Source organism: Rhinichthys klamathensis, unplaced genomic scaffold (assembly GCF_029890125.1).
Source record: "Rhinichthys klamathensis goyatoka isolate OS25496 unplaced genomic scaffold, OSU_Roscu_1.1 h1tg000305l_1, whole genome shotgun sequence".
Taxonomy (NCBI): Eukaryota; Metazoa; Chordata; class Actinopteri; order Cypriniformes; family Leuciscidae; genus Rhinichthys; species Rhinichthys klamathensis.
In genome coordinates this window covers 527,339-543,510 of record NW_026606824.1, presented here as the reverse complement: position 1 = coordinate 543,510, position 16,172 = coordinate 527,339, and the positions used below count along the sequence as shown (strand labels likewise).

Genomic DNA, 16,172 nt, shown 5'->3' with positions numbered 1-16,172 from the left:
GAGCATCTTTGGGATGTGGTAGAACGGGAGCTTCGTGCCCTGGATGTGCATCCCACAAATCTCCATCAACTGCAAGATGCTATCCTATCAATATGGGCCAACATTTCTAAAGAATGCTTTCAGCACCTTGTTGAATCAATGCCATGTAGAATTAAGGCAGTTCTGAAGGCGAAAGGGGGTCAAACACAGTATTAGTATGGTGTTCCCAATCATCCTTTAGGTGAGTGTATATATATACTTACAAGTTCCCCCTCCAGTGGTCTCGGGGCATGACTGTCAGAAGGAAGTTAAAGCAGATCAACATGGTGAATTTCATTATTAAAACACTGTTAGACAACTGGAGTGCACACCATTAAGATGACTCTTCACAATCACAATTTATTTCACTTGCACCTTTAAAAAAGAAAAATTCACAGAGATCACAGAGTACAACTTTAAAAAAGACACTAAACAGGAATAAATAGGAAAAACAACCTGAAATTAAAAAAATGAAACCTATAATAGCATTGGTCTATTCTCACAAATCCATTGTATGTCTGAAAACTAATATACTGTAACACATGAGTCACGTGTACTTGTGCAATATTTTTTGGTGTGTTTCTAGATTTTTGGAGAATGCCAGAAGTGATGACTATGAATTGTTGTTGTATGGAAAAGAGTGTTTGAATAAATCTTTTGAATGAAAGATATGACTTACACACACAAAAGACACTGGCTGCCACCTACTAGTGTAATGATGTAAACACAACAAAAAACAAGTCACTAAACAAAACCATGAATGACTGTTTTTAGTGAATTGATTCATTGAATCAAGTACAAAGATTATTTGATGTCTTCATTGATATCTTTCATTTTATTTAGGGTGTTGTGATGTGTAGTAATAATAATAATATGTTATATATGTATTAATATATATTATTTTCTTTCTATTTTCAAATAAATGATATTCTCAATTGTTAAAGTAAGCCATTTAAAACATAAACAGGTGGTTATTGTACTAAACTGTTAAAAATGCAGCTGTTTTCTTTCAAGTATAATGTAATGCCTTGAGATGTTGGAGCAAAAAGGCATTTTCTAGAGAGAAGCAAGTCTTCAGACATGGCTAGGAAAGATTTTCCTGGATGGAGATCTTCCAAATGAGATTCAGAGCCACTGAAGTTCCAGTGCAGTGCAGCTTTCTCCTCTTGAAGAGATTGTTCACATTGCTTTGACATCGATGTTGGCGACTCCATGCACCTGAGGTAGTTGACGGCAGTCGAGTGAAGCTAGAAGTTTCTGTGGCCCAGCCTCAGAGGGAATAAACTTCTCTGTCAGTGTCACCGTGGCCAAGCTTTGTATATCTCTGAGAAAACATATAAACAATAGAGAGTGAGAAAAAACATGTTTCCATGAGTTGAATTGATTTGTTACACTACATATTTTTGCTTAATATTGTTATATCAGTTACTAGGCTGTGAAACGGTTAACAAAATGTATTAAATGTATACCTTGTGTATGCTTTTGTAAATATAGTTTGGCTTTTTCTGTTTTGCCATCACATGAATAAATTGCATTTTTAAAATATATTCAAATAGACAACTGTGTATTGAAAGCAGTCACAGACCATAATGAGGACAACCACATCTGATGTACATTTGACATTGAGCATCTTACCCGCAGGAAACCTCCCTGACACTCTGCAATCCCAACCCTTCAATGCGAAACTTCACGTTCTTCAGTGTGCGCTTAAGTGGGTTCTGGAAAACGATCGTGACCTTGAACTCTTTCCCAACTACTGCAGCATCTCCACCGGGCTGAAAGGTAGAGGAGCTCACATTTACAACAAGTGTCATGACAATAAATGAAATTTCAGAGTTCAGATTTCATAAAACCTAATTCACCAAATAAAACCAAATTAGGCCTGGCTTGTTCTAACCTTAATTTACCACACATATTAGTCTTCATATAAACACGTGAATCATTTTGAGTTTAAAACAGAGAAGTCTTTTAAACTCACTTTGATGACTATGTCTGGTGTGCGCAGTCTGAAGCGAAACTGGGTAGCCAGAACCTGTTTGGTCTGTGTGACCCGTCCAGTAAGAGTGACCATCAGCATGGCCTGGTCCACCAGCTGGTCTTTATAGTGCTCATATGGCAGACACCACTCCACAGTGTCAACTATGACAAGTAAGTGCGAAAAATTAATCTCTAATTGCCATCAGTAATCCAATATGAACTAAACGCTGCATTATTGCACTCTGTTAAGGTCTCTCACCTTCATTGGGTTGGAGTTCGATGGGTATCTCGTCTTTCTTCACTGTAGATTTATACACCCCAGTGTAGTATATAACAGCCACCTGGCTGTGGAGGTTGAAAGTGCGCTGTTCTGCACTTGTGTTCTTCACCGTGACGGCCAGTTTGGCGTCTGCTCCAAGCTGAGGCTCTTCTCCATCGATGGTGATCTGAACGGTGACGTCATCCGCACTGGAGACATCGTACATCCCTGATTTAGAGCCATACTGACAGGCTGTTTCCACAGCAATGCGTTCTTCCTCTGAATCTAACAAAGGAATAGTGATGTAACGCTCATTGTTTTGTCTAGATTTTCTCATTTATTCAGAAGTACATTAAAAATGCATTTAATTCATACAAAGACTTTTTATGATGAGTATGTTTTTATTTTCTGATTTCAAATTCAAAATGACTTAAAATACCACAAAATTTTTCTCAGGATGTGTCATGTGGAGCGACTTCCCAAAAACTGAATGTATTAATAATTTATGTTATATGCTAAAATCATATTTTTTTATAATATTTATATTTGTAAAAAAAAAAATATATATATATTTAAAAACTGTTAATGATTAAGGTATGTGCTCTTGCATGTACTGTATTCAAGGTGAAAGAGAAATGTTATTATTACTTTTTACTTGCTGGTTACACCACATGACATTTTTAGAGCCACTTAATTGTAACTTCTTGAAAATGGTGTAAACTATTTTCTATGGAGAACAAAACAATATTATTACTTTACTATACTTAAGTTTAAATACTTAAAAAAAATTTTTTTTTTTCTTTATTGGAGTATTTTCTTAAGGAAACTTTAGGAAACTATTATCACACCTTCCTTGTTATTTAAAAGAAACCAACACCCTCTCTGAGAGATGATAATAATAATATTAATAATAATTAATTACATTTAGTTAGCGCTTTTCTTGGTACTCAAAGCACTTTTACATAGAAGGGGGGATCTCCTCAACCACAACCAATGTGCAGCACCACCTGGATGATGATGATGCGACGGCAGCCATATTGTGCCAGAACGCCCACCACACACCAGCTTACTGGTGGAGAGGAGACAGAGTGATGAAGCCAATGAGTATATGAGGATGATTAGGAGGCCATGATGGACAAGAGGCAAATTTGGCCAGGATGCCGGGGTTACACCCCTACTCGTTCAAAAGACATCCTGGGATTTTTAATGACCACAGAGAGTCAGGACTCGGTTTAACGTCTCATCCGAAGGTCGGTGGTCTTTGACGGTATAGTGTCCCCGTCACTACACTGGGGCATTAGGACCCACACAGACCACAGGGTGAGCGCCCCCTACTCTGGTTTCTACTCCTACCCCCTAACCTGGTTTCCCCAGGAGTCTCCCATCCAGGTACTGACAGGCTCAGCCCTGCTTAGCTTCAGTGGGGGACCAGTCTTGGGCTACAGGGTGATATGGCTGCTGATAGCATGTCCGATATACTTAATGATAGCATGTTCGATTCAAATGAACGAGCCAATTGTTTTCAATGAACCACTGATTTATTTGAAAATTGGATTGATCTGTTCTTGAGTCAACAACTCCAGTCTCCTCCAGTTAACTCACTCACGGATTCATGTCTTATTAAGCACATTACAAATAAAGTAATTTTGTACTTTCACTCAATTTGAAAATTAGCACATACTTTTACTGGAGTTACATTATATGAAGGTATCTGTACTTTTACTTTAGTACTTGATCATCCACCAGTGATGAATACATGTATAAGATCTTTGCGCATGTGTTTTAAACTAGATTTAAATTTGATTAGGATTCACAGTTGTGTAAAGAAACCTGGAAATATCTTTTTTTTTTCTTTATAACATCAGGAACATTCAACATTTCTCCACCCATCTTTTCTTCAGGGTTTATAATTGTCAATCAATCAGACTACTTAAGTTTTCATTTTTTACCTTCCGTGTATTTGTAGAGGTGCGTGATGTCCTCCCGTCCATCAGAGCCAACTGCTTTAGTGCTGATGCAGTGACCGACTGCTTTCTTCTTAACTTGGACGGGAGTGAAGGTGCCATCAGCAGTCCGCTGCCAGTAGACTTTATCACTGTTCACCTTGAACAAAAAAGAGTGAAACATTCAGTACCTACAAGCCTCTTCTTAAAAATGAAGTGATAAATCAGAAGTTTTAGGTATACCTCTGCAAATACAAATGGTGTGTCATGCTTGAGGTAAACTTGTCCATTCCGGATAGCTGCGACAGAAGCGGGACCACAGCGAAAAACGCCCTGACTGGTCTCTTGAGGCGTGGCATCTACTGCCTGCCAACCCCCCAAACCCTCGGGTAGATCTGGACGGGCCATCCAGCAGTCATTCCACACATGGAAGTTCCTGCAGAGACGAGACAGGGACATGTGTATGTTTACTGCCATGTTTTGTTTGACGCTGATCATATTACAGGTTTGAATGGTGCAGCATTTGGGAGTAACAGTAAAAGGCTGAGCTATTTAACATTACAGTGTACTCCATACTTGTCTAGATTTGTTTAAAGTTGCTTAAACTATTGTAAATGAAATTTGAGCTAACCAGACAGAATCTCGATTAAGCTCCTCAATCGGCTCATAATTCTCATCTAAATACACATCTGTCGTCAAGGAAACATCTGTGTCATGAGCAGACTCGAAGTTTGTAACGCTCCGGGTGGGAATCCCTAAACACCTCATCACTGAAAATGAGAAAGAGTTTAATTGTTATGCTCAAATCAAATTGACATTCGTTCTTGCACATCCTCAGACACATGCTCTTACCTGAGGTGGTGACCCCAGAAAAGACCCAGCACTGTCCGTATTTGACCGGTGTTCCTCCGTTCTCGTAGTACTGTCTCAGGATGTCACTGCTGCCGCTCCAGAACGTGGGGGCCATGCCATCATCGTACGTACCTGACCAGTTGCCTATCAACACACCGTTGTCATCAGGAGAGTTAATCTGTTGAACGACAAATTATTCTTTTATTGCATCTGGATATTTTTAGTGGGTTGAATTTATACATAGGTCAGTCACGATAACTGATATGTTCTTTCAAGCTGGTAGGAGCAGCCAGTCGATCTTTCTTTCCTGTCTATGCAACCTTATTTTTTTCTGTCTCGACTTGATCTCAGTAGTGTGGGCCAGGAGAACATCTTTACCCCTCCTCCTCCCCAGCACCACCTGTTTAGATCTGCTACTGGGTTCTCCCTAATTTACCTTGCAGCAGCAGCATGTTTCCAATCTAAGCTCATGCTCCACTCGTCACCATGATGGTAATCCCCCCTCCCCCCACCCCCAACCCCAACCCCCGCACAACAGAAATTACTTTTTTTTGAGCTTTTGGGTTTACAGTGAATGATAATGTTCACGAAATATGTTGTTATAGAGTGCAATAAGATAGGGTGCCCAGAGAAGAAAGTTGTCAGACGTGGACCCCAGTGGACAGAAATAATATGACCCCTTTAAAGGGAGCATTCAAACTCACCATTGCAGACAAAAGCCTGACCACATTGACAGGATCTCCCCATCCTGATGCTGGGGTACCACTGTGCTCCAGCAAATACAGACACGATGGAAGGATGCCATTATCAAACTAAGATACAGAAGAATGTGTTTTTTAAAAAATTGCATTTTATCTTTGAATGAAATTAAATATAATCCAATTTGAAATCTGTTTTTCTGCCATACGTTCTAGCTGAGAAGGAATGAAGTTTTTATGAAAACAATATATGTTTATATGGATGCATTGCTCTGACCTGGCCAAAATTCCACGGCCTGTCTCCGATCTGGTTGTCAGTTCCGTAATAGATTATTCCCATGTCATTTAAAACATACTCTTTCCTCTCTTCCTCATTATCCATGTACACAGAGTCGCCTAGAAGAGGAAGAGAAAGTGGATGAAGCAGAGTTTCCATTTCCCAGCATCTTGGAATGAGACAGACCGTGTCGAAAGAAAAGGACAAAAATGAGGTGGCACTGTCCATAAATGGGACAAAACAGGCACTGGAACTAATACTCATACTACTTCTTAATGACTTATTTTTCAAGACATGATATATATATTTGTCTTGATTATATACTTGATGAACATATATTTATCTGTCCAAATCATGGATGTCACAATTAAAGACGCTGTGCGCAAAATGTGGGACAGTAAAATATAATGATAATGGTAATTCGAATACGTTAAGAACTAAATGTTCTAAATTAATTTAATATCCTAAAGTAGATTATGTAAACGTTATGACAGTTATTGGATACAGATAAGAAGGTCAAGACATCTGAAGTGGGACAGGACAAAATCCCAATTTTAGGCGGGACAGACATTTGATTAGTTTAAAATAGGGGTGTCCAGTCCTGCTCCTGGAGGATCACTGTCCTGCAAATTTTCTCTCCAACCCCAATTAAACACACCTGAACCAGCTAATAAAGGTCTTACTAGAAACTTCCAGGCAAGCAGGTTTGTTGAGGCAAGCTGTAGCTAAACTTTGGACCCCTGATTTAAAACAAGCTGCTTTAGGTTAATTTAATGATATGTAATGGCTAACATATCCAATAGATTTAAAAAATAAACATGGAATTTGTGCTTTAATGTCTTTTAAAACTGTCACAGGACAGTATTTGTGGAATGTGCCAGATAATATCACACTACTATTTTCATTATGTGGACTTCCTGATGACACTATCATTCCCCCTATCTCTCTCACCCCGCCCTTGTTTTCACCTTCACACCAGGGGTTGAACAGCATGTAGATGTCATTGTCAGGACTGTACGGAGACATGGCCTCGCCCGTTGTGGAACGTGTTGCAACACCGAGCCTGTATTTGCCAATAGCAGCAGTTGGCAGAGAGTTGACATGCAGTTTGATTTTTTTGTCTTTCTGTTCAACTATCTTGGCCTCCCAGCAGTTATCCTGCAGATCCTCAACCAAAGGAACAATCACATGTGTGCCTTTGGACACATCTGGGAGATTACCTGAAAGACATATGCACTTTTTTAGGACCAAAACATAACCATGAGATGTGTACAAATCAAAAGTTTTAAGTCGGTGAGATTTTTTTCTGTTGAAAGAAGTATCTTGTGCTCACCAAGGCTATACAGTGAATACAATTTATAGGAACTGTCTGGGCTAAGGGTTGTAAGATGGCAAAACTGACCTAGTTTCAAATCTAAGTGAAGTTTATCTGTCTTCAAGTTGATAGGTCTTGAGAGCTCGATCAACATCTGAAAGGTCTGGCCTCTGCGGATAATGAGGTTTTCGCTGCGGTAGCGATCTGTGTGATGCTCAAGTCGGTTCGGTTCTTTGTTGGATTTGAGAAGGTCTATTGAACGCACTTCCAGTATGGTACCTGAAAGAGAGAGAGAAAGGGCTTGGATGTTGTGCATTTTATATTGATCCAAAAATAAAAATTCTGGCATCATTTGACTGTCTTCTGTGGAACATTATTACAAATATGTTCCTTCCACGGAGGAAAGGAAGTCACACAGGTTTGGGATGACATGAGGGGGAGTAAATGATGACTGAAAGTTCATTATTAGGTGATCTATCACTTTAATATTTGTTCAAGCTTTATTTTTGGAGCCTAAACACTCTCTGTCCAGTTAGGTTACCTGTCTCTGGCATCTCGGTGGTTTCTGTAGGTCCACCTGTGACGCCATCATCTGTTGTTTTGCGGCAGCAGCAGCGGAGGCAGCTCTGGCGCAACCATGTGCAACATGACCACTTCGTCTCTGGCTTCTTTAGCTTCACCTTCTCTGGATCCTCCGGTGGAAGAGTACCGGCTGGAAAGCGGCCAATGGCAGAACGATTCCTGATTGATAATGTGTCTACAGGCATACTGAGGAGTAAAACAGAAAAATTTAGAATTTTTGAGAGATTCAGACAAGCCCTCTAAATACTAACACCATTTGTCTAACTAAGACTTTCACATTCTGTTTCTGTTAAACAATCATCAACTCACATATCAGATATGGTAAACAGAAGCTCAAGCATGTTCTCTTGACGAGCAAGAACCATGTTCTGGAAGAACCAATGAGGTTAATTATCGTGTTACGCAGCACGTTTGAGCTTCTGGAAGAACCAATGAGGTCAATTCTCGTGTTACGCAGCACGTTTGAGCTTCAGCAAGAACCAATGAGGTTCATTCTCGTGTTACGCAGCACGTTTGAGCTTCTGCAAGAACCAATGAGGTCCATTCTTGTGTTACGCAGCACATTTAAGCTTCTGGAAGAACCAATGAGGTTCATTCTTGTGTTACGCAGCACTTTTGAGCTTCTGCAAGAACCAATGAGGTCCATTCTTGTGTTACGCAGCACGTTTGAGCTTCTGGAAGAACCAATGAGGTTCAAATTTTCGTGTTACGCAGCACGTTTGAGCTTCTGCAAGAACCAATGAGGTCCATTCTTGTGTTACGCAGCACGTTTGAGCTTCTGCAAGAACCAATGAGGTTCATTCTCGTGTCACGCAGCACGTTTGAGCTTCTGGAAGAACCAATGAGGTTTATTCTTGTGTTACGCAGCACATTTGAGCTTCTGCAAGAACCAATGAGGTTCATTCTTGTGTTACGCAGCACGTTTAAGCTTCTGGAAGAACCAATGAGGTTCAAATTTTCGTGTTACGCAGCACGTTTGAGCTTCTGGAAGAACCAATGAGGTTCATTCTTGTGTTGCACAGCACGTTTGAGCTTCTGGAAGAACCAATGAGGTCCATTCTTGTGTGCAGCACGTTTGAGCTTCTGGAAGAACCAATGAGGTTCATTCTCATGTCATGCAGCACGTTTGAGCTTCTGGAAGAACCAATGAGGTTCATTCTTGTGTTACGCAGCACGTTTGAGCTTCTGCAAGAACCAATGAGGTTCATTCTCATGTCATGCAGCACGTTTGAGCTTCTGGAAGAACCAATGAGGTTTCTTCTTGTGTTACGCAGCACATTTGAGCTTCTGGAAGAACCAATGAGGTTCAAATTTTCGTGTTACGCAGCACGTTTGAGCTTCTGGAAGAACCAATGAGGTTCATTCTTGTGTTGCACAGCACGTTTGAGCTTCTGGAAGAACCAATGAGGTCCATTCTTGTGTGCAGCACGTTTGAGCTTCTGGAAGAACCAATGAGGTTCATTCTCATGTCATGCAGCACGTTTGAGCTTCTGGAAGAACCAATGAGGTTCATTCTTGTGTTACGCAGCACGTTTGAGCTTCTGCAAGAACCAATGAGGTTCATTCTCATGTCATGCAGCACGTTTGAGCTTCTGGAAGAACCAATGAGGTTTATTCTTGTGTTACGCAGCACGTTTGAGCTTCTGCAAGAACCAATGAGGTCCATTCTTGTGTTACGCAGCACGTTTGAGCTTCTGCAAGAACCAATGAGGTTCATTCTTGTGTTACGCAGCACGTTTGTGCTTCCACAAGAACCAATGAGGTTCATTCTTGTGTTACGCAGCACGTTTGAGCTTCTGCAAGAACCAATGAGGTTCATTCTCGTGTTACGCAGAACGTTTGAGCTTCTGGAAGAACCAATGAGGTTCATTCTTGTGTTACGCAGCACGTTTGAGCTTCTGCAAGAACCAATGAGGTCCATTCTTGTGTTACGCAGCACGTTTGAGCTTCTGGAAGAACTAATGAGGTTCAAATTTTCGTGTTACGCAGCACGTTTGAGCTTCCACAAGAACCAATGAGGTTCTTTCTTGTGTTACGCAGCACGTTTGAGCTTCTGCAAGAACCAATGAGGTTCATTCTCGTGTCACGCAGCACGTTTGAGCTTCTGGATGAACCAATGAGCTTCATTCTTGTGTTACGTAGCACTTTTGAGCTTCTGCAAGAACCAATGAGGTCTATTCTTGTGTTACGCAGCACGTTTGAGCTTCTGGAAGAACTAATGAGGTTCAAATTTTCGTGTTACGCAGCACGTTTGAGCTTCCACAAGAACCAATGAGGTTCTTTCTTATGTTACGCAGCACGTTTGAGCTTCTGCAAGAACCAATGAGGTTCATTCTTGTGTCACGCAGCACGTTTGAGCTTCTGGAAGAACCAATGAGCTTCATTCTCGTGTTACGCAGCACGTTTGAGCTTCTGCAAGAACCAATGAGGTTCATTCTCGTGTTACGCAGCACGTTTGAGCTTCTGGAAGAACCAATGAGGTTCATTCTCGTGTTACGCAGCACGTTTGAGCTTCAGCAAGAACCAATGAGGTTCATTCTCGTGGTACACAGCACGTTTGAGCTTCTGTATGAACCAATGAGGTTCATTCTATGTTACGCAGCACGTTTGAGCTTCTGGGAGAACCAATGAGGTTCATTCTCGTGTCACGCAGCACGTTTGAGCTTCTGGAAGAACCAATGAGGTTCATTCTCGTGTCACGCAGCACGTTTGAGCTTCTGGAAGAACCAATGAGGTTCATTCTCGTGTCATGCAGCACGTTTGAGCTTCTGGAAGAACCAATGAGGTTAATTCTCGTGTTACGCAGCACGTTTGAGCTTCAGCAAGAACCAATGAGGTTAATTCTCGTGTTACGCGGGACGTTTGAGCTTCTGGAAGTACCAATGAGGTTCATTCTCGTGTTACGCATCACGTTTGAGCTTCTGCAAGAACCAATGAGGTCCATTCTTGTGTTACGCAGCACGTTTGAGCTTCTGGAAGAACCAATGAGGTTCAAATTTTTGTGTTACGCAGCACGTTTGAGCTTCCACAATAACCAATGAGGTTCATTCTCGTGTTACGCAGCACGTTTGAGCTTCCACAAGAACCAATGAGGTTCATTCTCGTGTAACGCAGCACGTTTGAGCTTCCACAAGAACCAATAAGGTTCTTTCTTATGTTACGCAGCACGTTTGAGCTTCTGCAAGAACCAATGAGGTTCATTCTTGTGTCACGCAGCACGTTTGAGCTTCTGGAAGAACCAATGAGCTTCATTCTCGTGTTACGCAGCACGTTTGAGCTTCTGCAAGAACCAATGAGGTTCATTCTCGTGTTACGCAGCACGTTTGAGCTTCCACAAGAAGCAATGAGGTTCATTCTCGTGTAACGCAGCACGTTTGAGCTTCAGCAAGAACCAATGAGGTTCATTCTCGTGTTACGCAGCACGTTTGAGCTTCAGCAAGAACCAATGAGGTTCATTCTCGTGTCACGCAGCACGTTTGAGCTTCTGTATGAACCAATGAGGTTCATTCTCATGTTACGCAGCACGTTTGAGCTTCTGGGAGAACCAATGAGGTTTATTCTCGTGTCACGCAGCACGTTTGAGCTTCTGGAAGAACCAATGAGGTTCATTCTCGTGTCACGCAGCACGTTTGAGCTTCTGGAAGAACCAATGAGGTTAATTCTCGTGTTACGCAGCACGTTTGAGCTTCAGCAAGAACCAATGAGGTTAATTCTCGTGTTACGCAGGACGTTTGAGCTTCTGGAAGTACCAATGAGGTTCATTCTCGTGTTACGCATCACGTTTGAGTTTCTGCAAGAACCAATGAGGTCCATTCTTGTGTTACGCAGCACGTTTGAGCTTCTGGAAGAACCAATGAGGTTCAAATTTTCGTGTTACGCAGCACGTTTGAGCTTCCACAAGAACCAATGAGGTTCATTCTCGTGTTACGCAGCACGTTTGAGCTTCCACAAGAACCAATGAGGTTAATTCTCGTGTAACGCAGCACGTTTGAACTTCAGCAAGAACCAATGAGGTTCATTCTCGTGTTACGCAGCACGTTTGAGCTTCAGCAAGAACCAATGAGGTTCATTCTCGTGTCCCGCAGCACGTTTGAGCTTCTGTATGAACCAATGAGGTTCATTCTCATGTTACGCAGCACGTTTGAGCTTCTGAAAGAACCAATGAGGTCCATTCTTGTGTTACGCAGCACGTTTGAGCTTCTGGAAGAACCAATGAGGTTCAAATTTTCGTGTTATACAGCACGTTTGAGCTTTTGCAAGAACCAATGAGGTCCATTCTTGCGTTACGCAGCACGTTTGAGCTTGTGGAAGAACCAATGAGGTTAATTCTCGTGTTACGCAGCACGTTTGAGCTTCAGCAAGAGCCAATGAGATTCATTCTCGTGTTACGCAGCACGTTTGAGCTTCTGGAAGAACCAATGAGGTTAATCCTCAAGTTACGCAGCACGTTTGAGCTTCAGCAAGAACCAATGAGGTTCATTCTCGTGTTACGCAGCACGTTTGAGCTTCAGCAAGAACCAATGAGGTTCATTCTCGTGTTACGCAGCACGTTTGAGCTTCAGCAATAACCAATGAGGTTCATTCTCGTGTTACGCATCACGTTTGAGCTTCTACAAGAACCAATGAGGTCCATTCTTGTGTTACGCAGCACGTTTGAGCTTCTGGAAGAACCAATGAGGTCCATTCTTGTGTTACGCAGCACGTTTGAGCTTCTGCAAGAACCAATGAGGTCCATTTTTGTGTTACGCAGCACGTTTGAGCTTCTGGAAGAACCAATGAGGTTCAAATTTTCGTGTTACGCAGCACGTTTGAGCTTCAGCAAGAGCCAATGAGATTCATTCTCGTGTTACGCAGCACGTTTGAGCTTCTGGAAGAACCAATGAGGTTAATCCTCAAGTTACGCAGCACGTTTGAGCTTCAGCAAGAACCAATGAGGTTCATTCTCGTGTTACGCAGCACGTTTGAGCTTCAGCAAGAACCAATGAGGTTCATTCTCGTGTTACGCAGCACGTTTGAGCTTCAGCAATAACCAATGAGGTTCATTCTCGTGTTACGCATCACGTTTGAGCTTCTACAAGAACCAATGAGGTCCATTCTTGTGTTACGCAGCACGTTTGAGCTTCTGGAAGAACCAATGAGGTCCATTCTTGTGTTACGCAGCACGTTTGAGCTTCTGCAAGAACCAATGAGGTCCATTTTTGTGTTACGCAGCACGTTTGAGCTTCTGGAAGAACCAATGAGGTTCAAATTTTCGTGTTACGCAGCACGTTTGAGCTTCCACAAGAACCAATGAGGTTCATTCTCGTGTTACTTAGCACGTTTGAGCTTCCACAAGAATCAATGAGGTTCATTCTCGTGTAACGCAGCACCAGCACGTTTGAGCTTCAGCAAGAACCAATGAGGTTCATTCTCGTGTTACGCAGCACGTTTGAGCTTCAGCAAGAACCAATGAGGTCCATTCTTGTGTTACGCAGCACGTTTGAGCTTCTGGAAGAACCAATGAGGTTCAAATTTTCGTGTTACGCAGCACGTTTGAGCTTCAGCAAGAACCAATGAGGTTCATTATCGTGTTACGCAGCACGTTTGAGCTTCAGCAAGAGCCAATGAGGTTCATTCTCGTGTTACGCAGCAATGTTTGAGCTTCTGAAAGAACCAATGAGGTTAATTCTCAAGTTACGCAGCACGTTTGAGCTTCAGCAAGAACCAATGAGGTTCATTCGGATGAGACGTTAAACCGAGGCCCTGACTCTCTGTGGTCATTAAAAATCCCATGGCACTTCTCGTAAAGAGTAGGGGTGTAACCCCGGTGTCCTGGCCACATTCCACCCATTGGCCCCTGCCAATCATGGCCTCCTAATAATCCCCATCCACTGAATTGGCTCTATCACTCTCTCTCCTCTCCAAATAGCTGGTGTGTGGTGAGCGCACTTGCGCCGTTGTACTGTGGCTGCCGTTGCATCATCCAAGTGGATGCTGCACACTGGTGCTGGCTGAGGAGAGAACCCCTGATATGATTGTAAAGTGCTTTGGGTGTACAGTAGTACATATGAAAGCGCTATATAAATGCCTCATTCATTCATTCATTCATTCATTCATTCATTCATTCATTCATTCATTCATTCATTCATTCATTCATTCTCGTGTTACGCAGCACGTTTAAGCTTCAGCAAAAACCAATGAGGTTCATTCTCGTGTTACGCAGCACGTTTGAACTTCAGCAAAAAGAACCAATGAGGTTCATTCTTGTGTTACGCAGCACGTTTGAGCTTCTGCAAGAACCAATGAGGTCCATTCTTGTGTTACGCAGCACGTTTGAGCTTCAGCAAGAGCCAATGAGATTCATTCTCGTGTTACGCAGCACGTTTGAGCTTCTGGAAGAACCAATGAGGTTAATTCTCAAGTTACGCAGCACGTTTGAGCTTCAGCAAGAACCAATGAGGTTCATTCTCGTGTTACGCAGCACGTTTGAGCTTCAGCAAGAACCAATGAGGTTCATTCTTGTGTTACGCAGCACGTTTGAGCTTCAGCAAGAACCAATGAGGTTCATTCTCGTGTTACGCAGCACGTTTGAGCTTCAGCAATAACCAATGAGGTTCATTCTCGTGTTACGCATCACGTTTGAGCTTCTACAAGAACCAATGAGGTCCATTCTTGTGTTAAGCAGCACGTTTGAGCTTCTGGAAGAACCAATGAGGTCCATTCTTGTGTTACGCAGCACGTTTGAGCTTCTGCAAGAACCAGTGAGGTCCATTTTTGTGTTACGCAGCACGTTTGAGCTTCTGGAAGAACCAATGAGGTTCAAATTTTCGTGTTACGCAGCACGTTTGAGCTTCCACAAGAACCAATGAGGTTCATTCTCGTGTTACTTAGCACGTTTGAGCTTCCACAAGAATCAATGAGGTTCATTCTCGTGTAACGCAGCATCAGCACGTTTGAGCTTCAGCAAGAACCAATGAGGTTCATTCTCGTGTTACGCAGCACGTTTGAGCTTCAGCAAGAACCAATGAGGTCCATTCTTGTGTTACGCAGCACGTTTGAGCTTCTGGAAGAACCAATGAGGTTCAAATTTTCGTGTTACGCAGCACGTTTGAGCTTCAGCAAGAACCAATGAGGTTCATTATCGTGTTACGCAGCACGTTTGAGCTTCAGCAAGAGCCAATGAGGTTCATTCTCGTGTTACGCAGCAATGTTTGAGCTTCTGAAAGAACCAATGAGGTTAATTCTCAAGTTACGCAGCACGTTTGAGCTTCAGCAAGAACCAATGAGGTTCATTCTCGTGTTACGCAGCACGTTTAAGCTTCAGCAAAAACCAATGAGGTTAATTCTCGTGTTACGCAGCACGTTTAAACTTCAGCAAAAAGAACCAATGAGGTTCATTCTTGTGTTACGCAGCACGTTTGAGCTTCTGCAAGAACCAATGAGGTCCATTCTTGTGTTACGCAGCACGTTTGAGCTTCTGGAAGAACCAATGAGGTCCATTCTTGTGTTACGCAGCACGTTTGAGCTTCTGCAAGAACCAATGAGGTCCATTCTTGTGTTACGCAGCACGTTTGAGCTTCTGCAAGAACCAATGAGGTCCATTCTTGTGTTACGCAGCACGTTTGAGCTTCTGGAAGAACCAATGAGGTTCAAATTTTCGTGTTACGCAGCACGTTTGAGCTTCCACAAGAACCAATGAGGTTCATTCTCGTGTTACGCAGCACGTTTGAGCTTCCACAAGAATCAACGAGGTTCATTCTCGTGTAACGCAGCACGTTTGAGCTTCAGCAAGAACCAATGAGGTTCATTCTCGTGTTACGCAGCACGTTTGAGCTTCAGCAAGAACCAATGAGGTTCATTCTTGTGTCACGCAGCACGTTTGAGCTTCTGTATGAACCAATGAGGTTCATTCTCATGTTACGCAGCACGTTTGAGCTTCTGGAAGAACCAATGAGGTTTATTCTCGTGTCACGCAGCACGTTTGAGTTTCTCGAAGAACCAATGAGGTTCATTCTTGTGTCACGCAGCATGTTTGAGCTTCAGCAAGAACCAATGAGGTTCATTCTCGTGTCACACAGCACGTTTGAGCTTCTGGAAGAACCAATGAGGTTAATTCTCGTGTTACGCAGCATGTTTGAGCTTCAGCAAGAACCAATGAGGTTTATTCTCGTGTTGCGCAGGACGTTTTAGCTTCTGGAAGAACCAATGAGGTTAATTCTCGTGTTACGCAGCATGTTTGAGCTTCAGCAAGAACCAATGAGGTTCATTCTCG

General features: G+C 42.4%; 1 protein-coding gene across 1 annotated transcript; it reads right to left on the bottom strand.

Annotated features, from left to right (window-relative positions):
• Positions 1-1,089: 1,089 nt before the first annotated feature.
• tgm1 (transglutaminase 1, K polypeptide) lies at positions 1,090-8,129 on the bottom strand. Its single transcript, XM_056270714.1, has 14 exons — positions 7,881-8,129; positions 7,427-7,618; positions 6,993-7,244; positions 6,025-6,143; positions 5,754-5,861; positions 5,050-5,227; positions 4,829-4,967; positions 4,441-4,633; positions 4,204-4,357; positions 2,255-2,539; positions 1,997-2,157; positions 1,654-1,793; positions 1,193-1,342; positions 1,090-1,157 (listed from the first exon to the last, which is right to left on the bottom strand). The coding sequence occupies exons 1-13, from the start codon at positions 8,104-8,106 to the stop codon at positions 1,198-1,200; spliced, it is 2,292 nt and encodes a 763-aa protein (XP_056126689.1). The 5' UTR covers positions 8,107-8,129; the 3' UTR covers positions 1,090-1,157; positions 1,193-1,197.
• Between the last annotated feature and the right edge of the window lie 8,043 nt (positions 8,130-16,172).

What these genes read in the sequence shown, in the direction of transcription:
- tgm1 (XM_056270714.1), bottom strand. Translation starts at nt 8,106, where the DNA reads ATGCCTGTAGACACATTATCAATCAGGAATCGTTCTGCCATTGGCCGC. An exon ending in GTTCAACCCCTGGTGTGAAG is followed by an intron (nt 6,144 to 6,992) that starts GTGAAAACAAGG and finishes TTCCTCTTCTAG; the next exon opens with GCGACTCTGTGTACATGGAT. An exon ending in CTTAATCGAGATTCTGTCTG is followed by an intron (nt 4,634 to 4,828) that starts GTTAGCTCAAAT and finishes TCGTCTCTGCAG; the next exon opens with GAACTTCCATGTGTGGAATG.